Genomic DNA, 26343 nt, shown 5'->3' on the forward strand with positions numbered 1-26343 from the left:
CCTCGGCCTTGATGGACACCACGGAGGTGTCCTAGGGTTGTGCAGACCATGTGGCAAGCTGCAGCCAGTGAGGAGGAGGAGCTCTGTTCAGGAAAGGGAGTAATAGGGAGGTTTTATCCCTGTCACTTGAGGGATGCTTGTTGAACTTTGATGGGTGAAGAGATTTGCTAGTGAGTAATGCTGGGTTTCCGGGTAGGAGCTGGGCAGGTGTGTGTAGCCCCACTGCTCAGAGCAGACTGCAGCTCCCCCAGGGGTTCTGTGCTAGTCCTTTCATGCCAACATGCAAGCACAGAGGGGCCTGAGGACCAAGACATATGCAAAAAGCCCTCAGAAGGATCTAGGTGGCTAAGAGATGCCCCATTAAGGGCAGTCCAGGCTCACGACTCCTTTCCAAAGTGCTTTTTTTCTAGAAGAGCTGAGGAGGGAAAAATACCTTCATCTCATTCTCTGAGCATTTAGTGTGATGGTTAGTCTTGAGCAGCTGGGTTCTTCCTGGAACTGCTCTTGGGAGTATTTAGGAGGTGTATCTAGATGGATGCCCTCAACCCACATGCAGAAGAGAGACCAAGCTGTCTAGGCAGCTGAGAGCAGCTCTATGGCAAAGACTGCTTTAACCCCTTCCCCCCAGGGTCTGAAGAAACTTCTCTGTGGAGAGGACAGCTGAGCATTTAACAGAGAAATAGATTTTACCCCAAAATTCCAAAAGCCCAAAGGATATAACAGTGGCCTTGGCAATTAATATAGTGTCTGGTGTGATCTTGCTCTCCCAATAGACCATAAAGATTTTCTTTCTGATGAGTTACAATATTTGTTTAAGGTCTTTCTGTGAAAATAATAACCCTCATTCCCTTAAAATATTGTATTAAAATTAAAATACTGTATTTGGATTTGAATCTAATGTGCAGGACAGCCCCCATTACCTGTCATCCCACACCTCAGAGGGCTTTGTACGTGGAGCCAGTCCAGCACGTGTTACTGAGGCAAATTGGTTTTGTTCCTTGTCCAACAGGGGCATTTGTCTGATCCACAGCAGTGAATCTTCACATAAGCAAGTAGAGCTAAAATAAAGCTTTGTAGAAGAACATTAATAGCCTGAGTGCAGGTGGAAATTTGTTGTGGAATAATGTTGCTCCCAGCTTCACTACCCAGGTGCTAGTTTTCTTTCTTGAGTTGCTGAATTTGGATCCTGATGATGCCATGGGGACCAGAGGGGGGCCAGAGCAGGAGGTGGTGTGGTTTAAGTGCTGTCCCTCCCATGGGGGCTGTATTTGGGCTGAGCTCTCTGTACTAGAGTAAATGTATCTGACTTGCTCTGAACAACTTGTTGTTGGTGCTGGAAGTATCTTCTAGTCCAGTTAGCTTGCTGAAGCATCTGCATGGTTGTAACATGTCCTTACTCATCCCACTAATGTGTGTGTGAGCCAGACGAGTTGTCATTTAACCTCTTTCACCACCAGCAGTCTCTGTTGCTTGATGTCCCTGGTGTGTGTTGGTGGGGAAGGAGGGACTCTAGGAAGGCTCCCACACTCCATGCAGACCTCTGGTACATGGGCTCTCTCATATCCCTGGGGGCCATGGGGGCTGCAGGGCAGGGTGAAGGCACCCTGAGTAAAGTTCACAGAGGAGTGGCACATCTCTTGCTAGTCCACCTGCTGCTTCTTCCCTGTGTCTCCTCTGGTGTCCTGTTTGGTTCCTGTCCTGTTTGGTTCCTGTCTAGGTGAGTGATGAGAAACTAAGGGAAGCAGGTTCCTTGCACTCAGAACTGCCTGGGCAGGGCAGTGTCTTCAGCAGAGTCACGGCACAGGTGCCGTATTCATCAGAAAGAGAAAACAGGCTGTGAGAAGAGGACTGCCATGTAGGACCTCCCTTGCCCTGTGCCACCAGCCCAGGGACTTCAGAAGAAAGCCACACTCTTGACAGATGTAACTGAATAGGTGCAGGCTGGGAACCTGGTCTCCAGCTTTTGAACACCCAGAAGGAAATATGCTGTCTTCCCAATTTCATTTTTTCTTCCTCCCAGTTTTTTCAGTCCTGCTGGGCCCAGGTATCACTTTGTATTACCTTTCTCAGAGGTTTTGTTTGGCCTCTCTTTCAGGAATTTTCGGAAGCACCTCCGCATGGTGGGGAGCCGAAGGGTTAAAGCACAAAGTAAGTGAGCACCTGTGGGATGTGGCTGTGAGGAGCTGGGGTTTGTGCCTGGGACACAGGGAACCCTGGGTTGTGTGCAGATGTGGGTAGAGAGGACCTTGCGTTGGGCTGGAGAAAGGACTTGACCTGCTGATGCCATTTTACCCTGCAAAAAGAAAACCAGGTTGTTGCAGGTCTCCAGGACACATGGGTATCTGCAAGCAGCCTGTAAGCTGTTCCCAAGGACCCTCTGCCTTGGCTGTGAGAGTTCTCTGTGGCCTCAGCACAACGAGTGGAAGGAGCTGCAACATCCTTGTCCCATGTGCATGTTGTTTTCATTGAACACTGGTGCAGAGGTGAGGAGAACCAGAGCTGGGAGCTCAGCAGAGCTGGCCAGGGCTGCCTGAAGCTGTGGACCAGCTATGGCTCCTGCAGAGAGTTGGTGCTTCATGTGCTCCATGGACTGGTGGCTTTCTCTTTTCTCCTCCTCTGTCCCATTGCCATCTCTGCAGCAGGACCTGGGGGAAAGTTGCCTGCTGAAAGCTGAGAGGACTCTGGAAGGGAGGAAGAAGAGGAACAGGGAAGAGATTCGAGCAAGGGGGAAATAAGGGCCTGGTACATCTCACTGAGGAAGAAATCACCTCTTAGGCCTGGGAAACAGCAGTTCCCTTTCCCTAAGAAAGGCAACATTCCTCTATAACTTGGTTGGGGCAGCTCCCTCATCGCTGTGGAGTGGGCTGAGAATGGTGTAGCTAGCTCCTGAGAGCTGAGGATTGCTCCAGAAGAGGAAACAGCTTGTTCTTCCCACCCCCTGGCCAGGCATCATGTACAGACTGCCCACAGCAAAGCCTTGCTGAGCTGGATTTGCATTCTCTCCTCTCCTTTTACATGTGCTGTGGGAAGTGATCAGCAAACAGCGTTGCCCTTTGAAGTGTCTTTAATGGCATCTGAGTTAGCACTGCCTGAAATGAACAGGGCTCACCTCCCCCTCCAGCTGTCTGAAGTTCAGGCATGTCTCTCTGCCTTGGTAACTCTCGGGTCATGTTTTTGAGGCTTTCTTCCTGTGCACAATAGCTAAATTCCTGGTTTGAAATGAAAGTTAAGGATAGAGATCACCTGAAGAACTTCCTGTGTCATTTTTCTCCCTGGACTCCCACACTTGGACACACTGCAGCAGAGGACATGTTGCTTCTCAGGTCTCGTAGTGCAGATCTACAGTGAATTCCTGTGCTGCTGACACAAGATGCTGTTACTAGATACACTGCAGCAAACTGGCTCTGTCTGCTACCAGAAATAGGTAGTAGTGGCTATAAGTGGCTGTTAGTCTAGGCATAATGGCTCTCACATGAGCTTGCCAAGTCAGACATTGGGGTTGGCAGTTCCCAGGAATTTGCCTGCAGTGCAGCCAGCTGGGCCAAGCTCCCTGGATTCTGCTTGGGAAATGCTGGTACAAACAATATAATGCCTTTTGGAAGAAAAAATGGGGAAAAAAAAAAGCGCTGGAGGAGTGTCCTCACAAGAGTACAGGCAAGCAAAAATGGAAGGATTTCCTCTTTTGCAACAAAATTTAGAAAGCATGAGCTTCTCAGAGGCCTCCCTCTGGTCTGGCTCTGATTGGGATGTCACTAGAATATGAAGGAAGGAGTGACTGGAGAACTGCTGCCTTCTTCTGCTCATGTATGTGTCCGTAGCTGTCAAGTGCATCTTCTCGTGATCCTTTGAGTCAGAGCATTTACACTGGGAAATTGGAATACCCATGGTTACACTGAGGTTTGAGCAGTGTGCATTTGAGGAGAGACCATCAAGTGTCCTCCTGTTCCTGTGTTACATACCCCATGATGGTCCTGCTCAGAAGGTGGGCACTTTGTCTGTCTGGAAGACAGACCCTTGTTTGCTGTGTGGAAAGGACTCACGTTTGGCGAGTTGAAGAACAAGCACAGGGGAGTCCATGATGTGTGGCTTTGGTGGAGTTCTGCTGGATGTTTTGTTTTGCTGGCAGCAACAGAGGTGGCTTTGGAGTCTGTTAATGTCGTGCTCTGGTTCTATCCTAGCATTTGCCGAACGGCGTGAGAGGAGCTTCAGCAGGTCCTGGAGTGACCCGACTCCCATCAAAGCCGATTCCTTCCATGACTCTCGAGAAAGTGAGTTCTGAGTCCTTTGAGCTTCCTCCTGTGGCCAGGCCCTCCAGCAGAGGTGTTGAATGGAGCTCCACTGGAGGAACTCCTCTGTGCCCTTTTGTCCTATCTGTGATCTTTCTAGTTTCATGAGCTCTGAGCAAGTAACACTCCAGGCGTTGCACCTGTTCATCTGTGTGTACCTGTTCTAACCTCATTATTGTGCAGTTTCAAAGGACACCCAGTGCTACAGCTCTTATAGCCTTCTGTTCCCATCACCCTTATTCACTTGGGACCAAAAAACCTGCCTGGAAGCACACCAGTCCAAGGCTACACTCACCATAGTGGGGCTAACCTGCCTGGCTTCCCGTGCAGGAGCCCCTTCTGAGCTCCTTCCTAGGCTAGAATAGCTCAAGAGCACAGCTACAGCAGAGAGCTGCATGAGCAGGAGGTGTAGCTTTGATTTCCTGGCCATGCTGGCTGCACAGATGATAGCTTGGGGCAATCTGATCTTTGTTTGGGCTGCCAGGAATTCCTCTGGGAATCCCCAGTAATGCTGTGGTGTTCTTGTGGGGACGGAGATGCTGTTGTGTTAATTTACAGGAGGAAATGCCAGCATCTTCCCACTGTCTTTTTATAAAGGGAATGGCTGATTTGCCCAGATTTCATTGCAATCCTCTAGGCAGGGGACTTAGTGGATATGGCTTTGCCCATGTTGAAATGGGTTGTATGGTAAATGAATGTCACTAATGACATGAATTGAGCAATCAGGTAAGCTCATCAGCCCTCCTAGCTGTAGAAGACAAGGTACCAGGTTGCAGAGGGGGATGTATGAAAGGCCAGGTTCAAAACATGACCCGATTGTTCCTTTGCAGTCTGATTCTCCCTGCTCCCTCAGCTGGCTCAGAGGCGAATGGAAAAGACCTGGTTCAGACAGGCTGGGCCCTGCCCAGTGCCACCCGGACATCCCAAAAGGCACAAACAGAGGCACCTCTGTTCTCCTTCTGCAGTCCCTGGCTTCAGGGAACCATCTCTGATTTTAGTCTTTAACAGTCAATTATATTCCTTCCAGATGTTTTTTTCCCCAGGAGGCACTGAAGGCCAACAGGTAAGGTCAGTTCAGTGGAGAACAAGTTCAAGTCCACTGTTGCAATACTACTTGTTTGCTACGGCTGCCCTCATCCTCTGGGACTTTTCTGCCAGGACCAGTTTGACCAGCAAGGCAGAGATTTTTATAACCGCTCAGAAGACACAGAGCAGTAATTATTACAAGGAGACAAGCTTCGAAGCCTTTGGACTTGCTCATCAGCTTGGCAGTGTTAAAGTGTCTGCGTTCTGTCTCCTCTGTTTCTGGAATGACAGGGTGACTGTTGTGAGTTAGCATTTGACAGCTGATCTTGGTGACTGTGAGAGTGATGAAGTGTCCGTGGTACGTGGCACCAGGCTCCGTGTGCGCGCTCGTCATTCGTTAAGTGTTTGTCTGTGTAGAGGTGCCAGCCCCAAAGTGTGGCATCTGTTGCTCTGTGGAGGAAAGGAGGGGCACAGGTCTCATGGCCTGTGGGACATCTGGTCAGGTAGCTACCAGGCAGGAGCATGTGGGGAAAGCAAACTGTCCTGCCCTTGTAATGCACACTGTGTTCTGGCAGGCCATGACCTTCAGGATTCCTGCGGCACTTTGGATGGTGACTTTGACCTGAACTGGGAAGCAGAAAAGGAACTTGAAGCCATGGCATGTGATGGAGAAGACTTTATTCCACCAAAAATAATGGTGAGTGTTTCCAGCTCAGCTGCCTGTCTCTACTCAGGCTCTGTCTGTCCTTTCAGAGCTGCCAAGTTCAGGATCTTAATGGGAAGAGGCAGGACTTTTGTATAGCTGGCTCTTCAGGGGTATGTGAGGGTCACTCAGAGATCAGCCAAGACATGACGTGTCTTCAGCATCTGGTATCACTGGGGATGATGGGTTGAAAGAAAACTAGAAGGGCCTGTAGTCCAACCCCAGATCAGAGCAGGTCTGTCACCAGCACTGAATCGAGTTAGTCTCAGTCTCCATAACCCTGACAATAGGGACCTGAGTCCCCAGGCCCAGCAGTTCCTCCTCCTTGTTGTTACCTGCCTGGTTTGCTTTGGAGCCATAAGTCATCCCTTGGGATGCTTCCTGCTCTGTTATCATTCCTTGGTGCTCCCCTGTTCTGCTCTGTGGGGTTTGGCAGACACAACCACGTTCCGACACATCCCTTCCTTGGCCAAACGCACGAGTATGAGCCAAAATGGGGTCTTGAGCTTCTAGCTTCTTCTCAGGGCACCACTGCCAGTTCAGCACAGAAGTACTGTTTGGATGGGTCCTGCTAGGGCTTGAGAAGAGCAAAGAACATGGAGACAATCTGATTTTATGTATGTTCCCAGGCTGTCTGTGCAGTCTCAGCCCAAAGCACTGTAAGGGCAAAGTGATCAGCTGACACCCAAACATAAGGAGCCCAGCTCTTGGTTTGCTAAGCCCTTGGTGCCCCCATGTGTCTCCCAGGTGGTGTAGGTGAGGAGTGTCCATCCCTGAACTCAGTATATTGTGACTTCTCAGACACTTTGCATTATCTCCCATGTGGCTGTCAGGGATGTGCTGCCTGCCAGAAGGGAGAGCTTTGACTGCAGCCCAGGCTGGAACCCAGGCTGCACTTACATGCCCACCAGCACCACTGCCTGCTCCACTGTCACAGCATTGGAGAGAGGTGCCTGAAGCCCCAGCACAGCCAAATTTCCTGTGTTCCTATAGCCCTGGGCTTGTGCTGAGGGCAGGCCCATCCTCTCAGGCTGTCCTGCTGATGGAGCCAGCTGAACCTTCAGCCAGTTGTCAGGCAGCCTGACACCTTGTGTGTGCCTACCTGTGCCTGATGCCATTTCACCCCTTGACTGGTTCCTGGTCAGATGTGCAGCTGTCCCACCACCAGGCCAGCCTGAACAGCCCTGGGCAGCAGAGGAACAGACCCTCACACAGGGGGAGGCTCAAAGGGATCCTCATGGGACTCAGCCATCTGTGGTGATGCACAGACCTCTCCATCCTCTGCACATTGGTCTCCCCTTTACAGACTGTTACCTCAGGCTCAGTACTGCCTTTTAGGCAGAGCTGTTGCTCATTTTTTGAGGGTCAAGGAGGCTGTGACACATGGGGTACCTGGCAGGCCTCAGGGTGCTCTCTGGTGGACCAAAGGCTTGGAGGACCTTCCAAAGAGATGCAGATAGGATGGATTAGCTGCTAGTTTTGGTGATATATGAGAGCAACTAAACAGGGTGCCATTATCATGCCCTTTGTGCTTCTGTCCAGATTCAACTGGCTTCTCCTCATGCTGTTGCACTTGTTTTTTCCCTTTCCAGCTCATTTCTTCCAAGGTGCCCAAAGCAGAGTATGTCCCGACAATCATCCGCAGGGACGACCCCTCTATCATCCCCATTCTCTACGTAAGTGTATCAGTTTTGCTGTGTCTGGGTGTGTGGGAGCAGGCTTCATACAGAGAATTTAATGTATTTATTTATTTTTGTCTGTCTCTGCTCCTGTTACGGTGATTCTGAAACACTGACGTGATTTGGAAAAGCTGTCAGGATGGGCTGGGGGTGTGCTGAACCCAGATTTGGGGCCTGGGGTAGCTTTGTGAGAGCTCAGGTCTAGGTGGAAGAGTAAGGTGGGGTGAAAATTGCACATATGGGCTGCCAGGCCATGCAGGCACAGCCAGGCAGCAGGGGGAGGTGAAGGAGGGAAGGCAGGGCAGGCCTGAGCACACAACAGAGCTGCGTGTTGCCAGGCATAGGGCTCCTCCTTGTGCTCATCCTTAGACAGGATGAGCAGCACCTCAGAGCTCTGCTGTGGACTGTGAGCACCATCCCCTTATGTCCAGTGCTGCCTCCCTCCCAGTCATTAATTTCACCTTGGTTTTCACGAGAAGTCCTGCCTGAGCAGGTGTCTGGAACACCAGCAAGGAGTCATGGGTCTCTTTTTCCTAATCACTTTATATTCACTTCCATTGGAAGGGAAGGGTGGGACTGACAGCCTAGAAAACTCAGTCTCCAGATGAAGCAGGTAGTGCTGCTGGGAGGTTTAGCTCTGCTGCCTCTCTCGTCCTCTGGGAATTGTATGGTTGTCCTGATGACCCTGCTGGGTGTTGGGTGTGTGGCTGTTTGTAGCCAGCTTGGACACGTGTGAGGCCAGAGCCTGACTACAAAACATGGCCTAAGAGGCAAATGTGGTTTGAACGTGTCTGCTGGATTCATCTTCAAGCCTTTGGATAGATTTGGTCTTCATAGACCATTCAGTGATGAAACCAGAAGCCGTAAGTTGGTTTAATTGTGCTTTTTGCCTGGGAGTGGGATTGTGTGCAGTGTTAGAGACTATAATAATGTCATGGAAGGCTGACGTAGTGACAGTGAACCTTGATATGTGTCCTCTCTTGGTTTCCAGGACCATGAACATGCCACCTTTGATGACATCCTAGGTACGTGAGTGTTATTTCCTTAACTCTTGCCTGTGGCAAATGTAACTGATCAATACATTAAAGTCACTGCACTGCCCTGTGCCTGAGCTGCCACTCACAAAGGTGGTTTTGTCACCCCAGTGACACCTGACAGTCAGTCAGCTGCTGTGGGATATGCTGCAGTTGTAACACTTCACTTCTGTGGCCCATTTTCTATGCCAAGCTTCTGGTGTATGAAGGGGAAGCTGAGGCATGGGGCAGCAAAGATCCCTGCTCGTTGTACCCTTGTAGGTGAGCAGGAGCTCTAGCAGAAGGTCAGGAGAGCTGGGGCTGGTCCAGTGCTGTGGTCACTGCAGAGCAGGGTCTGGTGCTGCACCTGCCTTCTCTGCCTGGGATCTCTTGGGGTTTCTTGCCTTCCACAGCACAGAAGCAAAGGGTTTGCTGTGTCATCCGTGGGGATGGTGTCAGTCTCACAGCTCAGCCTCCTGCCTTCAGGACTAACCTGAGAAGAAATAAGATTAATTTTTAACTTCCTCCATGGTTCATCTTTTCCAACATGTTTTTTACAGAGGAAATAGAGAAGAAGCTTAACATTTATCGGAAAGGCTGCAAAATCTGGAAGATGCTGATATTTTGCCAGGTATGTGAAAGTTGTTGAGCACTTGGGTGGTTTGCTAGAAATTTGTCTTTTTCTGCAGAGAAAATAACACAGAGGAACCAATACTCCAAAGTCAGGTTTTGTCAGATGTGTAAGGCTTTCACTTCTCGTTTCCCAGACAAAGAACAGCCTCAAGTTGCTGACACAGCAGGAAATAAAATCTGATTTAGTGTGGCCAAGTCCAGAGCTGGGCTGCTTTCAAGGAAATTCAGGCAAAACAGCATTAGCACAGACCTCAGAGGGGTGTTGCAGAGACAGGACCAAGCACTTGTGAGGGGATGGCTGTAGTTTTCATACAGCCTTGTTATGACAGTGGCAGGGGTTGTGGATCAGACTGGCAGATGGCACAGCTTGGAGCTGGAGGGGGGGGGAGATTCAGGCCCTGCTGGATCTGGGCTTGCTGGGGATTTCCTTCCCAAGCCTCTTGTTCCTCAGCATGGTCAGCTTTGGGGTTCCCCAGCAGCTGTGCAAGCAACCTTGCCATGAGAAGTGAGGCAGTAACCTAACTTGAACTCCCTCCCACGTGCCTAATGCTGCAAAATAACAGAGTCTGCAGCAGGCTGACCTGCAGATGGCAGTTCTTAATCTTCCTGATGTTGTGCTCAACTGTTTTATGCCTGTTCCTGCCAAAGTCCAGGTCTCCTACACTGACGTCTTGCCTGCTTATCCCGGCTTTGCTCAGCTTCCCATCTGCCTATGACAGCAAGTCTCCTCACATCCCTAAATAAAAGGGACTTTCTTCTCTTCCCTGTTACTCTCCAGCCACCCACAATGAAGACTTTTGTCTGTTACTGTGCTTTTATAGAGTGAGGTGGGCTTAGAACAGGAAAAAAGGGATAATTTTTTACTTTCCTGAGCCAGTGGCTGCGATGGAGGTTGCAGCAGCCATGGCAGCCTGGTGTGTCTGCTCTGCTTCCTTGTGGCATGTCTGGGAATGGCTGTGCAGGACAAGAAACATCCTGGGGTTGTTTCTTCAGGGCCTGTGCACAGTGGTTTGCATCTGCCTGTCTCTCTCTTGCAGGGAGGTCCTGGGCACTTGTACTTGTTAAAGAACAAAGTTGCCACTTTCGCCAAAGTGGAGAAGGAGGAAGATATGATCCTGTGAGTGGCTGTGTTATGTTCTGGACTTGCATGGTATTTTTCTGCTTGGTTTGCTCAGTGTTTGTGGCATGTGCCCTAGTAGGAGAGGTTGAGGGATCTGGGGTGGCCTGGTCAGGGGCAGAGAAGGCTGAGTGGGACATAATAGCAGCTTACAGCTCCTTCAGGGGGAGCTGCAAAGGTGACAGAGCTGAGCTCATCCCTGGGGTGGTGCAGCCCTGGGACAGGTCACCAGAAAGTGTGCTTTTATCTGCTGCTTAGTGTCTGTCTGGACTAGGGGGAAAGAGATATTTCCTCTCCTTTGCTGACCAGAAACCAGAACGTGCACCTTGTGCCTCTGTTGCTCAGAAGTGGCTGAGATGGCATTTCCATGCGGGCAACTAGTGGCAGGAATGCAAACCTTTCCCCCAGAGCTGACTTTGGCAACTGCCCTCCTAATTGCAGGGGGGAATTAAATTAGTCTCTGCAAAGCCTGCTCAGAGTCCAGCAGGTTTTTCACTGAGATGCCAGCCTGTCAGCCAGGGCTGCTGAGGCAATTTTGCTTCTCCTTGCAGAGTTAAGCTTTGCCTGTTTTGCTGCCTGCTCACTTGTGCTGACTCAATCTTACTTGGCCACCAGTGCTGGGGAAAGGATGCACACCAGCCTGCTTCTACACAACTTTTTGTTGGCATGAGAACTGAGTATTAAAATCAACATCTGTTCAGGGCTCTTGTGCTCTGGCACAAACACTGTCAGTAAAGTTCTGCGGCACGTGTGTACGCGCTCTGAGCACATGCCAGGCCTAGCTGGTCTGAAGCTGGTAATTCAGGGATGCTCAGAAACACACAGCTGAAAACTGGGATGCCTGGAAGTGAAGGTTTGTATCCAACCTGTAGGTGCCTGGGAGACAGTCCTGAGAAAAGCTCAGCCTGATTGCAGACCCCACAGAGGACCTGCTGGGCCTTGGAGCCCACCAGGAGGCTGCTCCAGCTGCTGCCCAGGGGAAGTGGCTGTCCTTCGTGTCCCTGGGCACAGTGTGCCTGGTCAGTGGTCACAAAATGTGAAGTGGGACTGACTGGTGGGCAGCACCAAGTGCTGCCTAACATGAAGCAGCCTGGCTTGGTGTTGTCTCTCTGGCTATGTAGAAGAACCACCTCTCCAGCTGCTCTCTGCTGATGGAATGGGTGGGAATGAACCAGTGCTCTGATAATGCCCTTTAGAAAGGGCAATTGTTGATAGAGATGGGAGGGAGGACATTGGAGGGAACTGCTACAAGAAGAGGATGCTTAGTTAAACAGTCTAACAGCAGACCTGGTGGACTTTGCTCCCTTCTCTTCACCTTGGAGCTTCCTTGGCTTGATGGGCTGTTCCTCCCTCTCTACCACATGACTTGGACCTGCTCCTCAGACCCTTGCCCTGCCCGTGCTCTTCCTTGTCTGAGAACCAATGGCTCTTCCTGAGCAGCTTGTTCCTCAGGCCCCTTCTGAGCAGCGTGTGCACACACATCCAGGTGATCACTCCTGCATATGAGGAGATAGACCTTTTTAAAACTATGTATTCTGCTTTTTCCTGTTTCTCCCAGCTTCTGGAAGAGGTTGAGCCGGCTGATGAGTAAAGTCAATCCTGAACCAAATATCATTCACATCATGGGCTGCTATGTTCTTGGAAACCCCAATGGGGAGAAGGTAAGAGCTTCCTGGGTCACCTCTCTGGGATTGTCTGCTGAGTAGCACCAAGCCCAGGGAAGCAACAGTCACACTGTGAAGTTTAAACCTTCCTCTTCTGCTCTGTGGGAACGTGCTACCCTCCTGTTCCAGGAGTGGCTGTGACTGGGTGAACCACCCTGTGGATTGTGCCCCCCCAGAGGGCACAGAAGGAAGGAGAAGTGACATGCAGGACAAATGCTGAAGCCTTTGAGGAGAATGCTCATTCAGAGCACTTTATTTATTTACTAATGAACTAGATGTTTTAAAGGACATGAGTGGAAAGATTTCTAGAGGTAGGGAACAAAGATGGGTAATTTTGAGTGTCCTGGAGTTCACCTTTGTTTTCAGCTGCTAACTCTTGATATGTTTTCCTTCCAGCTATTTCAGAATCTGAAAAACTTAATGAATCCTTATAGGGTTGCCTTTGAGTCTCCACTTGAACTATCAGCTCAAGGTAATTTATTTTCTATGCAAAGAAACATGTCTTCTTCATCAGCCTGCCTCCTTCAGTGGGCATCTTCATGAAAAAGCAATTCTGAGCTCCCTTAGGCCCTGCTCTGCTCATTCTTTTGCTGGTCACAGCCTCGTGTAGTTCTCTTGCTGACCCTGGGTTTTCCCTGGCAATTCCCCCACGTTCACATTTCAGCTCTCCTGATTGTTGTGCCTGAAGCTGCAGAGCCCTCTCCCAGGCTTCTGGCACTATCAAGGTTGCCTGGAGAATAGGCAGCTTTCCAGCCTGTGTTTAGGAGATTTGTCACATTACTAGGACATGTGAAGTCCATGGGAGAAATGCCCATGGGAGCAGAACCTTTTCTGTAACCAAGTGTGCAGGGATCTCTTGGTCCCAAGTTGTGTCATCAACAAGAAATTGGGATGTCACCCATTAGAGCCATTTCACATCTCAGCACACTTTGCTTTTTCTGCCTGTAGCTTAAGATGTTTCAAGGGGCTATGGATTTTTTTTCCTGGTTTTTGGCCAGTGTAAGTAACTGTGAGTGCACAAAGTCTGAATCTGCCCTTGCTGTGTTATCTGTGCTGTAGTCCTTGGTACTGGTTCTCCTGGAAGGTAACAACGTGGAGCATTAGGCTGGAAGCCCTCTGGGTACTTCCTTTGCTGCTCACAGCTGCCATGGGCCCTGCTGGGTTATTTTTACCTCCTCCTTTACCTCCACAGGAATGCTTAGGAGTTGAGCACATCCCAGCTGCACGGGGTTTTCTGTGCTGAGGTTTGGGCCCAGCTTTATACAGAGTGTGCACAGACCCCCCAGTGAACGTGCTCGTGTGTGTGTGCCTAGAATCAGGGAGTCACAGGGTCATTAAGCTTGGAAAAGAGCTCTAAGATCATCAAGTCCAAATGTCAACCCAACACCATCATGCCCACTAAGCCTCAAGTACTATGTCCACACATTTGTGTTTTTTTTTTAACCAGGGATGGTGTCTCCAGCACTGCCCTGGGCAGCCTGTGTCAATGTCTGACCACTCTTTCAGTAAAGAAATTGTTCCTAATATCCAATCTGAACCTGCCCTGACACAACTTGAGGAAATTTCCTCTCGTCCTATCACTGGTTATGTGGAAGGAGAGACCCTGCAAGAAGCAACTTGCAGGGAAATCCCTGGGTTGATGTGGAGTTTGGCAGGCAAGGCACCAGGTTCTGTGCACATTCACTGAGCTAGTTGATCTTCCAGGAGGTTGGGCTGAAGGATACACCTGGATTTATCCCCTGGATCAATCTGGGATGCACTGAGAGTGTAACCTCTCTAATCCTTTGCAAAGTCATCGGAAACTAATCTTGAGCAGCCCTCCAAAGTGAAAATCCCCTCCTTGAGCCCTGCTTCAGAGCCCAGGGTTGTTTGTCCTTGTATTTACAAAGGCAGTTGCTGCCTCCTGCACACAGTGCTCGCTCCGTGGTGGCCTCTTGAGACCCCCCAGCCCTTTCAGGGGGGCAGAACTTGCACTGGTGTGTCCTGTTGAGCTCATTGCTGTGAGAAGAGCCAGCTCTGCAGGACAGAGACAATCTGTTAACGTTAAATTAAAACCAAAACATGTCTTGAACTTCCAATGTTAATTATTTGTGATGTTTCCCATGACTCTTCACAAAGAGTTCACTCTTGATTGGTGCTTTTCTGAAGCCCCTGGGCTGGGTTGCTCCATGCAGGCTGTTGGAGCTGTTGTCTGATCCTCTGCAGCCTCCCCTCCTGCAGGCCCTGCAGAGAGATCAAAGTCTGGAGTCAGACTCTGTGCTCAATTCCCACTCCCATGGACAAACCCTGCCAGGGGATGATGATGATGGAGCCTTCCATGGTGTGAGGAGCTCTATAAAGGTGTTTGCTTCTCAGAGGCACCTTCATGTGCTCCTCACCAAATGAAGCATTCCGTTGGGTTCTCCTCTACCTTTACCTATGGGAGGGTTGGGGCTTTTTGCTGCTGCAGCCTCTCACATCTCTGGCTGTGCTGCAGGGTGTAACCCCTCTGCTTCCTTTCTCTTCTCCCAGGTAAGCAAATGATTGAGACTTACTTTGATTTTCGCCTTTACCGCCTCTGGAAGACCCGCCAGCACTCGAAGCTGTTGGACTACGACGACATTTTATGAGCTGGAGAAGACTTTGCAAGAGGAAGCTGATCACCGGTGCCCAAGAAGTCATGCTTGTTGCAGAGAGACTTTTTTTCTTGGCACAGGGAGCCCAGTGGGAGGCAGCAGTGCTAAAGGGAGGGAGGAAGGAGCCCTCGGAAGTGTGTCGGGAGGAAGGTCTCCTGGGTCACGAGAGACTGGAGGGAGAGGGTTTGACACCTCAGTCGCCCCAGGTCAGAGCCGTGGTGTCTCAGGAGGAGCTGTGTGAACCGAGGACAGGATGGAGTTCCTTGCAGAACTGAGCTGTTTTGGGTCAGAACGGGCCAGATTTGATTCCAGGTCCTTTTAAAGACTTTTGAAGCTCAGGTTTTCTTACATTAAAAAAAAAATAATAATAAAAAATCCAATCCACTACCCGTGCACTACAGTGAAGAAGTGCCCAGAGCACAGAGGAAGGAGGGGTTGGTACTGTGGGACCTGCTGTGCTGGGGAGCTTGGAGAGCAAGGACTGCTACACCTACTCCTGCAAGCTTAGATTAAGAGGATCCAGTTTCAATGTGAATATATACTGGAATATTAGAATCAAAATCTGGGTGTTTTTTTGTTTTGTTTTGTTTCATAGAAAATAAGTGCAATTTTTATAGTGAGGGGGGGTAAAATCCCTCCCAGTATTTAATTAGTTAAAAATAACACACCAGTAACCAATAGATGAGGTATTTTTGGTCTGCTTGAAAATATATTCAGAATGGTAATATATCTTCTGTAGACAATATTTAATCACCAGCAAACATGGTTTTAACATAACTTTAGCAGACCCTGCATGTCTGCTGCATTGATTAATCCAGTTTGGTTCATTACTTTCAGAGTAGCTTGTTGCACTAATTGGACGTGCTCTCACTAATGTATATTTCTCCTCCAATTAGACACAACTTTGTTAACTTTCTATTTTGCTGCTTGCAAAACTATGGGACTTTAGTTTTGCTGAAGTATTTTAGGTTAGAAAACGGGGTACCTGGCTGAGGAACTTCTGTCAGGTTCACTATTGGTATAAAAATGAATTAGAAATTGATAGCCATGGTAATTACTTGTTCATGCCAGTGTTTTGCTGTGTGTCCAGAGATGAGTTCTCTCTGTATCCTGCTGTGTGGAGCAGTGTGGTCACACCACCTTCAGGAATCCTCCAAGGAGACTGTTCACTGAGGTGTTGGGAAGAAAAGCTTCTGGAGGGACACAGCACGGGTTTGTAGCATGACTTGGAATCTTCCCTCTGTTCACTTGATTGCCAGTTGTTTGTGCAAACACCACCTCCTTCCCAGTGCTAAAATGACCTGTTTGTTGGTCTGTGCTGCTCATGGCCCCTCCTGTGTAGGACAGAGTAAACCCTGAGCTTTGTCAGAGCAGCCCTGGGTTGAGAACCCAGATCTGTACTTGATCTTTGAAGATATGTTTTGGAATATAGGTACTTTCTCTTTGTTTATGTTGAGGGGTTGCTTTTTTGTTTTGGGAAGGCTTTTTTTCATCTTCTACTCCTGTTCAGAGGAGAAATAACTACTTACAGGTGGTGTAGGTCACTCTGACAATTCTGGGAGGTGATACAAGTTATTCCTTTCTTAAGTAAAATATACTGGAGAAGTAACAGGGAATGATCACCTTGATTTCCTTGTATCTAAAATCAGTTGGTTGTGAAGTGAAGGAAAATCTATGTGCAAATCTTCTTTCAAATGCTTACAAAAAGAACTAGTTGTTCTGATCTGTAGAGTTTTCCTTCCCCTGTGACATATCTGTGGTTGTAATTTTGGAGAGCAGGCCTCTGGCTGCTGAACCCTGTACATTTATAGCAGTTTTATAGCAAAAGTAAAAAGAAATAATGTACATACAGCAAGTAGGGAGAGGAATAGGTGGAGGAAGATGGTTTAAAGTCACTGAAAGGAACATATTGAACCAAAAGGTTTGGGCTGTTGCCTCCCCCTCTGGTTGGGAGCTGTTGGGAACTGCCCTGCTGAGCTGTCCTGGCCTCAGGAGGTTTGGTGGCTGTTCCTCATCCCTGGCTGGACTCTTGTCCTCTTGACTCAGTCGTGTTTTCCAGACTTGTAAGGAAGGGGATAATAGGTACTGGTCTGTATCCTGTGGAACAAAATGCCAGCTGTAAAAAAGAAAAACAGAATGTCTGCCAATTCTCTATTATTTTGCATGGCAGGTTCCAGCAGCTGTGCCTGGGAGAGGTGGGAGCTGTAGGGGTGATGGAAGCATGAGGTCGTGTGTTGTTTGGAGAAGGAAATGGCAGTGGCAGGATTAAAATGCTGACACAAAACTCTCTCCCTTTCTGACTCTTTTACCTCCTGTGGTTAAACTCCTAACTGGAGACAGACAAACTGTTCTTCCTTTCTCTTTTCTAAAGTAACTTCCCAATTCAGTGAACTTGGTAGCATGAATGTAGCATTGTGTAACTATTGAAAAACTTACTTCACTCCAAAAAGGCCCATTTCTGTATCCACTTCAGTGATTTCTCTGTAGAACTGTTGTATATCTATCCTCACTGACCACTTGTAGAACTAGGGGTGCCAAGTAGGAAGGTAGATTGTACAGTTGCATAACTTGTGTAGGAGGATGTGTGTTTGAATGATCCTTACAGACTGTTTTACTGGTGCAGTTGACTCTAGTTCAGTGTCATGACAAACAATTAATGCTTTTCTCTCTTTTCCAAAGACCTCTATTCCTCATACTTTGTGATGTTTATGACACGAGCGTATCCTTTCCTTTGTGGCATTCATTTTGACTAAAGAGATGAAATGCTCTAAAAGCTGTGACTGGAAAGACAACAGAGTTTTGATGTTTAAAGTCCTTTGTGCAAATAGCGTCGTTGAAGTTAAATGTTTCACTTGTGCCCTGGGACAGGATGGGGGGCAATGGATCCAAACTGGAGCCCAGGAAGTTCCACCTGAATGTGGGGAAGAACTTCTTTCTGTGAGGGTGACAGAGCCCTGGGACAGGCTGCCCAGAGAGGCTGTGGAGTCTCCTTCTCTGGAGACTTTCCAGACCTGTCTGGATGCCTTTCTGAGTGACCTGCCCTGGTTTGGGTCCTGCTCTGGCAGGGGGGTTGGACTGGATGATCTTTGGAGGTCCCTTCCAACCCCAACATTCTGTGATTCATTTCTGAAAGAGGAAAACAAGTTTCTTCCCCTTTTTAACTGGTTGAATTTTTCAAGTAGCTGCTGGGAAAGGAAGGGATCAGCAGAGGATAGGGTGCAAAAGAAATTAAATAAATTGTAATTATGTAACTTCAGAGTTAAAAATAGAGCCTGTGACTTCCTCAGTTGGAGCAGCCTGGGAAGGGTGACCTCTGCTCGCCACCGGCACAGTCACAGCCAGGATGTCCCTTGCACCCCAGGTGCCTCTGCAGCACCTTCTGCAGGTGCCACTGAGGACAGGCCCTTGGGGTGTGCCCGTGGGAGCTGCAGCTGCTGAGTGCACGGGACAGTTTGTCCTTCCCTTTCTACCTGCTCCTCCCAGCCTGCCACTGCCTGCTCTTGGGCTGTGCCTGCTGAAGCCCTGGGACCAGTTTGTTCTCGGTAATTGCTGCCCGAGTTAGTTGGTGGAGCTCAGCTCTGAGGAGGGCAGTCAGAGCACGTGGGTGATGGGGCAGCTGAGCTCCTGTCCCACCTGAGCTCCTGTCCCACCTGAGCTCCTGTCCTGCCTGCTCTGCTGCAGGATCAGCAGCCCTGTCACACTGTGACACCCACCCCCCAACAGGGACCTGCTGCTGCTGCAGCTCCTGCCTGGTCTGGATTGGCTTTCAGCAAGGGCAGGAGAAGCAGAGGCACCTGGTTAACCCTGGAGAGAAGCAGATTAAACTGGGATGGCTAAACTGGGTGCCAGCCCTGGCTGTTCAACCCAGCCACGTGTGGGAGTTTCTGCTGCTCTTGCTGCGCAGCAGCATTGGAGGTGACCTCTCAACACCTTGCTTGGCGTGAGGAACGTCTGCAGCATCTGCTGGTTGTGGTACAGCCTCCAGGAGAGGAGAAGGGTGGGCAGCAAGTGCATCAGCTCTCCAGTCTGCTGCTCCTCAGCCTGGCTCATGTGCTGGGAGCAGCCCCTGACCATGTTCTCTGCTGCCTGCAAAGGATGTTCACTCAGCTGTAGAGGCCTGGGGGTTGTCTTCTTGGTTGTAGCATGTGTCTTACACAGGGTTTTCCAGAGAGGCTTTCCTCTCTTCCTCGTGTTTGCCTGGCAAGAAGAGGGAAGAAGAAAATTCCAAGTTGCAGTAGGTAGAAAATGGAGAATAATCTCTTTGCACCTCTCCTCATGCTGCAGCCACCAACTTGCCTTTGCAGCAAGACCTCCAGGCCTGGGACAGGAAATGGATGAGTGAGCAGATAATCCTTTCCTGGAAACAAAACAAAACCAGAAAAATCCTGGTAGCTCCAGCAAAACATCTGACTGCAAAAGGCAACCAGCCCACTCAGCCAGCCCCGTGTGAGGACCCTGCTGTGCACACCCGTGGGATCCCACCTGCTGCTCCTCCCAGTGCCTCTAGAGCTGCTTGAGCCACGTCCCGTGGCCCGTGGGGACCTCTGCTCTGCCAAGGGGACTCTGCAAATGAGTTTCTTCTTCGTTTCTCAGCCTGGACTTGTTGCCTGGAGCTCGGCATGGGTTTCCTGCTCCAGGGGCATCAGGAGTGTGTGTGTATGTGTGTTCACATCATCTCTTCACACACGGGCTCTTTCCTGTGGTCTGGGGAGGATGCTCCCTCTCGACTGCCCGCGCTTGCTTTGCCATGTGCAGCAGGGTGTGAGGCAGTGTTCCTGCTGTTGTCCGCCCTGTGTTACCATCTCTCCAGCTACTGGCACGTGTCCATCTCACCAACACCTGCTGCTGTTTCGGGATGTGACTGTGTCAGTGACCTGTGGCTGGGAGTTCCTGTTCCCAAGGCTCTGCTGGCAGGACGGCTGCCAACGTGGCTCTGTCACCTTCAGACAACAGCAGTGGGGTTAGTTGAAAGAATGGAAAATGGTGACTTAAAATAGCCAGCCTGGCAGGATCTGGAAGTGGGAGTGTGTCCTTCATCCCGGCCCAGACAGGAGGTGGGACAACAGGCTTTCTCTTCTCTCTTGGTGTAAGTGTAAACATGCAACCCATCCCGACCCTGTTTGAGTCACACATATTGCTGATGTGCTGCTGCAGGGTAAGGCACGTTGCTGTATGATTAGAAAAGTCCTTCCAGAATTCCTTGTCCTTCCTTGTCAATTGGCACATGTTGCTGGATCTGAGCACCAGAGGGTGCCAGGACAGAGATTTGCAGGTACATGTAGAGCTGGGTCACTCTGGGCTTTGCCCTGCACCTCTGGAGCTGAGGGCCTGGGCAGCCCCTCCTGAGAGATGCTCCCCCAGGCGTCCTCAGTGGGGACAGGGAGCAGCAATAGCATTTCCCACACCATCTGTGAAACATTGTTTGTGATCCTGTGCTTTGTCCCACTGATCACAGAGTATCCGTGGGTTTCTGCATCTTCCCTGGGAGTGTTTTTTAATTCTCAGTTGTGGAAACACAAGCCAAAGTCAACTGGAAACTGTTACAGTCCTGATGACGAGTCTGCCTGCTAATAATACCGTGTACTTGAGCTGAGGGAGTGAACGGGTGGTTTAGTGACCATGAACCTGGCTGTGATCGTTGTCACTCCCAGGTAATCCTGCTGTGTAATTGGCTCAATTAATGCCAAGATACCAGAGTTTGCTGCCTCTCCTGAGGTGCCAGTTCACAATCTCCTGTTGAGCTTGTGCAGGAGCTGGTGGCTGCTTTGACTCAGAAATGAAATCAGCCCAACCTACTGCTGATCAGTGGGGAAAACTTTCAGACTGGAGGGAATAAATGTTATGGACACTTAAAAATCCCATTTAAGATTCCCATTTAATGAAGGGAAGCTAAGTTGTATTTTTCCATAAATGTTTGTTAAATTTTAAAGAACTAACACAGCCTCATAATTTTTCACATTGTTGTATTTGCTTTTAGAGCATCCTCTAGGTTGGCACACTTAAGGATAGATAAGACCCATCTAGGGCTGGTGCACATGCTGTGGTGGGGGGCAGGCTGTATTTAGCTAATTAACTGGGCACTCCAGCCTTTATCCTTATCTCCTAAATGAACTGGTGATTAATCACACAAGTGCAGGCCCTATAGCCCTTCAGCAAGGGGAGCCTCTCCACTGCCCTTGCTCAGCCTCAGGAAAGGGAATGTGTTCATAGAGACCCTGAGCAGCTGATGGAGCCCAAATCCATCTGGGGTGGCCCCTCCTGTGACTCCCCCTGTGTGGGAGCAGTGACCTGTGGGCACAGCCCCTGCCCCCTCCCTGCTGTCCCTGGGTGTCCCAGGGTGACACTGTTTGGCTCAGGACCAGCACAGATGCACATTGCTGATACTCAAAAAGTGTAAGGTTATTAGATTATTATTCTTTTTAAAATGATTTCTTGAGTGCTAAGACTCAGTGGCAGTGATATAGTCCCCGTGACAAGGTCATGTTAACTCGGAGCTGATGCAGAGCAGGGAATTCAAGGCCAGGTGTCCTTGTCCTTGTATTTGAAATGCTCTAAAGTCATCACAGATAAGTACAGCCAAGCACAGCCCTTTGAGTATGGACCCTGCTCCCCGGTGCTGGCCGTGCCCCCTGTAAATGAGACGTTCTTTTGCTGGGTGTGAAGATGGGGATGACTGCAGAAACTGAGCAAGTTTGGTGTTCCCCATCCCAGGAAACCAGGCTGGAATTGTACCCGAGTGAGCGAGAAGGGGCTGTAGTTTTTCTGCTGTGTGTTTCCTGTTCTTTTGCAAAACTATTCCTGGAACTGGGGTGGCTTCAGTTGCAATGCCAAACAACAGCAGAAGCTGGGAGTCTGTGCTTTTTGGATCTTTACTGCTTCCCCTGGGAAGTTCAGGCACATGTTTTCCTTTTTAGCTCCTTTGCTCAGCTGTGAGCCCTCCCTTGCTTCTGCAGAGCCACTAGTGAGAGGGGACCAGGTTTCTGAAAAAAAAAAAACAAATGCATGAGTAACAAGTGGAAAAGGTGATGATGCAGGCTTTGGAAAGAGACCTGGTGAAGTGCAGGACAGGTTATATCCTGGAGTGCTCCTAAACTCTGAGACACTTCAATTACTTCCATGCACATGAGAGAAAGAAATAAACACAGTTGTCAAAATAATGGGGGTAAAAAACCCCAGACCACCCCAGTGTGAATAGTAATGGATTATTTGACACAGCATGTGAAGATAAAGCCCTCTGGGGTCTGTTTCTGCCTTTGCTCTCAGAGGGAGCTGACAGCATCCTGCTCCTTTCCAACCCAAACTCAAGCGCAGGGTGACCTGTCTGCTCAGTCAGGCTGGATCCACTGTGTGTGTCCCAGCTCTCGGGCCCCTCTGCTGCTCATCTCATCCCAGCAGGAAGCTGAAGGCAGAACTGGTGGGTAAGGAGCCTGATATGTTGGTGCCAAGAGAGCCTCTGGGTCAGAGAGCCCAACCTGAGACATGCTGGGGCCACAACTGCCTGAAAGTTATCAGAGAGTTTTGTAGATGGTGAACTCCAAGGTCTTGGTGGGCCCTGGGCCAGCAGGCTGGCTCCTTGGAAAAGCTAGAAGGAAATTACTCCAAAGCACTCCCCCTGGTTTCTGAGGTGGTTTCTGGCTGGCTGCCTGCTGCCCAGGATGGGGCAAACGTGGCCACCACGCTGGAGACACCTGCCATCATCTGCTGCCTCTGTGAAGATGTTTCTCAGACTATCTGCTGCTTGGTGTATGATAACCAGGTTTCCAATTCATGAATGTTTCTAGGTTTGAAGATGTGATTTAATAAAAAGAGATGCTTCTGGGAAAGCAGAAAGCGTTTGGGTTTTGTGTTTAGTTTCTGGCTGAGCTCATAGACCCAGGAACTGGCACTTGGTGGCTGCTTTGCTGTGCTGGCAGGAGAGGGAACAGGCACCTGAGCTCTGGGCAGCAGCAGTGAGGGGAGCTGGTGAGAACTGGAGATCAGAGCTCCAGAGGTGCAGTTAAAAGGGGAGGAAGGTAAAAACTCCTGATGCCTTAGAAGAGGGAGCACATGAGAGGTACAAACCCAGGGACAGTGCAGTGTCTGCAGCTCAGGGAGGATGGGCTGGAGGGCTGAGGAGCTCACGAAGCAGCAGGCACTGGAAGGACAAGCCCTGGGCACCATCCTTGACACTGAGAAACAGCCCTGGGGAAATCCAAGGGAGGCCAAAGGCCTGGTAATCCCTCTGGGGAAAACAGACCAGCTCCAAAATAAAGCACATCCCCAGGAGGGCAGAAGGCATCAAGTTGCCATAAGCCCCTTTGTTTTTGGTCACAGGTCTAATTGACTTCATTGCCAAAGTGAGCAGGTCTGGCTTGAACTCCCAGCTGGAATTTTCCCCTTTCCCTCCCTGCTGACACCTGCATGATCATGTCCTGTTCAGTGTGGTAACTACAGCTCCTCAGAGCAGAGGCAGAGAAAAACAGGCTGCACAACTTTGTCATTGAAGGCATTTTTTTCTTCAGTGCTGGGGTCTCTCAGCCTTCATTTTTGCATCCTCCTTGTTTGGAGACATCCTTCTCCATGTGCCACCACCCCAGCAGGGTCGTATCCAGTGTGACAGATGACAGAAATCATTCTAATCTCTTGCCACCTACTGCACACCCAGCTTCTGGGCACAGACCTGGCCACGCTTCTCCCTAAGAGTTTTGCAGCATCATTGGTGCCCAGAGTTCCAGTTGGCCAGACCTTCTTTATTCTTTATCCTGGAGCCATCCTGTGTTGGCACCATCCTGTTTTTACAACAGCACTGTAGGGTACAAAGTAAAATTTGCTGCAGAAGCCCAGTTACAGCAGATAATTTTTACCTACTGCCTTCCTCTCTCTCCCTTTGTGCTCTGCTGGTGTGAGGACACAAACCCAGAGTGGAGCTGTGCAGGGGAAGTTTTGCTCTGCCCTGTAAAAGGGTGAGGAACTGAGATGGCTCATGGGGGTTTCAGGTGGAATCACACGCCTCTGAGTCCTGCTGGGTCCTGCTCTCTCCTGTCCCCTTGTCACTGGCTGTACTTGGGCTGTCCCAGCAGGTCCTCCTGGGACAGGAGGCAGGCCAGCCCTGCCTCCCTCATGAGCAGTGGTGCCACGTCAGGCACTGAGGTGTCAGGAGGGCACGTCCCATGGCCGGCTCCACAGCCAGGCCAGCGGTGCCCTGGTGCTGCTGGGACACCAGGTTTTATGCCAAAATATGGGCACTGAGAGGGGTTCCCAGGGGGCTCTGAGGAGCAGCACTCGGGCACTGCTCCGGGTGTCAACACAGGCAATTAGCTCCAAAGTGCTCACTTGCCAAGTTCCACTGTCCAGTCCTTAACACTGTTCCACTGACTCAGCCTAGGAAAGAAAAGAGCTGACAAAAGTGAAAGAAGGCTCTCAAATCTTGACTGACAGGGGAGGAGATGAATAATGGCTGGATTTATTTTTTTTGTCATAAGGGCAGGGGGGGTTTGCAGCAGAGCTGGCAGATGTCAAGTTCAATCCCCACAAAGTGAAGTGTTTTCTTTGCACCAGGTGCAGATAAACTGTGGGATTCATTATTTCAGGATTTATGGGCTTTGCACAGGCTCAAAAGCCAACCAGACAAGACCACTAAAGAGAAATCCATTGAGATCCACCGAGTACAAAGGCACATTGTTGGGTCTGTACGTGCCCGAGCCATGAGTCACCAGAGGCGGGGAAATGTCACTCCCCTCTTTGCCCTCAACCCCCGGCACCCACTGCAGGCCCTGGGTGGTGCATCCTGGATCTGTGCTTGGGAGAAGTCCTCTGGGTCATGGATAAACCTTAAATCACCCTTGTTTTATCGAAGCTGGATGGCAAAGTGCTGCCTCCTCTTCACAACTTCCCTAAACATGTTGCCCAGGGAAGCTGTGGCTGCCCCATCCCTGGCAGTGCTGAAGGGCAGGTTGGATGGGGCTTGGAGCAACCTGGGCTGGTGGGAGGTGTCCCTGCCCATGCAGGGGGTTGGAGCTGGGTGATCTTTAAGGCTCCTTCCAGCCCAAACGATGCTATGATCCCATATAGCTCTGGTTTCCAGCTGAGCAGCTCCTCGGGGCACACAGCACATCTGGGCATCCCACGGCTCCAGGCACACGGGCAGCTCTGGCAGCAAAACACCACCTGCAGTAGTGTCAGCTCCACCTATCATTTGAAGAAGGTGCAGCTGCTCTCTGATACGGCTCAGGAGTGCAAAGGTAAGAGCTTTATCGGCAGGGTATGGTGCTCCCTCCCGTAAACACTCCTGCTTCCTGCAGCCCGGCTGCAGCGGGGGGAAGGCTTTGGAGCACCCCGGTGTCGGGGTGCAGCTCCCGGGCAGGCTGGGGCCACCCCAACTTCTGGCCAAAGGTTATTTACGTCACGGGGTGCCTGCCATGTCTCCGGGGCCGAGGAATTTGGAGGCGTGGAAAGTCCTGATCTATCGCGTGATTGTTTCCCCGGTGGCTCGGACTTCCCAAAGAAACCTGCTGGCCGCTGGGAACAGGCTCTGCCTGGAAGCAATTCCACGGAGGCTCTTTTCCCTTCAAGCTGGCAGGGAAAACGCTTTCCTGCTCTGCTGCGTGCTCCGCAAACCCCCAGGTGTGCCCCGCAAGCCCCGAGGTGTGCCCCGCAAACCCCGAGGTGTGCCCTGCAACCCCCCAGGTGTGCCCCGCAAACCCCGAGGTGTGCCCTGCAACCCCCCAGGTGTGCCCCGCAAGCTCCGAGGTGTGCCCTACAAACCCCGAGGTGTGCCCTGCAACCCCCCAGGTGTGCCCCGCAAGCCCCCAGGTGTGCCCCGCAAACCCCCAGGTGTGCCTCGCAACCCCCCAGGTGTGCCCTGCAACCCCCCAGGTGTGCCCCGCAAACCCCGACGTGTGCCCTGCAACCCCCAGGTGTGCCCCGCAAGCCCCCAGGTGTGCCCCGCAGAGATCTCGGCGCTCCCGGGGGCCCGGGCAGGACCCTCCCCGGTGCCCACGGCCTGATCCTCGCCCCGCACGGCTGCCCGTGCCCGCACCGCTGCCCGTGCCCGCACCGCTGCCCTTCCTCAGCCGCAGCCCAGCAGCGGGTGTTCGGGGCTGGGGGGCGAGAGCGGGGCCGGTCTCCGCGGCTCTTGGCCGCTCGGGGACCCCCGAGGCCGCCACCCCGGAGCCTGCGGGCTGCGTGTGCGGGGAGCAGCAGCGGTGCGGGGGGAGCAGCGGTGCGGGGGGGAGAAGCGGTGCGGGGGGGGAGCAGCGGTGCGGGGGGGGGGCAGCGGTGCGGGGGGGAGCAGCGGTGCGGGGGGCGGCAGCGGTGCGGGGAGCAGCGGTGCGGGGGGGAGCAGCGGTGCGGGGGGGGGGCAGCGGTGCGGGGGGCAGCGGTGCGGGGGTCAGCAGCGGTGCGGGGGGGAGCAGCGGTGCGGGGGGGGGCAGCGGTGCGGGGGTCAGCAGCGGTGCGGGGGTCAGCAGCGGTGCGGGGGGGGCAGCGGTGCGGGGGGGGGCAGCGGTGCGGGGGGCAGCACCGCGGCCGTGCGGGTCACTCTGCTTCCGGCTCCCCGGCCGGCCATGGCGGCCGCCCCGCCCCGGGGCCGGGCTGCGGGCGGGCCGTGCCGCGGTGCGGCGGGGCAGG

General features: G+C 51.2%; 1 protein-coding gene across 5 annotated transcripts in view; it reads left to right on the forward strand.

The window, feature by feature from the left end:
* Positions 1 to 17563, forward strand: part of NSMF (NMDA receptor synaptonuclear signaling and neuronal migration factor) — a 45815-nt gene extending 28252 nt beyond the window's left edge. For 3 of the 5 annotated variants that reach the window (XM_051636537.1, XM_051636534.1, XM_051636536.1), the window contains 10 exons: positions 2096 to 2148; positions 4179 to 4268; positions 5888 to 6009; positions 7608 to 7691; positions 8686 to 8719; positions 9268 to 9338; positions 10378 to 10457; positions 12016 to 12118; positions 12518 to 12593; positions 14633 to 17563. In XM_051636537.1, the coding sequence (XP_051492497.1) occupies positions 2096 to 2148; positions 4179 to 4268; positions 5888 to 6009; positions 7608 to 7691; positions 8686 to 8719; positions 9268 to 9338; positions 10378 to 10457; positions 12016 to 12118; positions 12518 to 12593; positions 14633 to 14730 (811 nt within the window). In that variant the 3' untranslated portion in view covers positions 14731 to 17563. The remainder of the gene's footprint in view (positions 1 to 2095; positions 2149 to 4178; positions 4269 to 5887; positions 6010 to 7607; positions 7692 to 8685; positions 8720 to 9267; positions 9339 to 10377; positions 10458 to 12015; positions 12119 to 12517; positions 12594 to 14632) is intronic. The other 2 variants (XM_051636538.1, XM_051636535.1) reach the window with 1 other exon arrangement.
* The last annotated feature ends 8780 nt before the right edge of the window (positions 17564 to 26343 follow it).

The sequence above is a fragment of the Apus apus genome, chromosome 19 (assembly GCF_020740795.1).
Source record: "Apus apus isolate bApuApu2 chromosome 19, bApuApu2.pri.cur, whole genome shotgun sequence".
NCBI lineage: Eukaryota > Metazoa > Chordata > Aves > Apodiformes > Apodidae > Apus > Apus apus.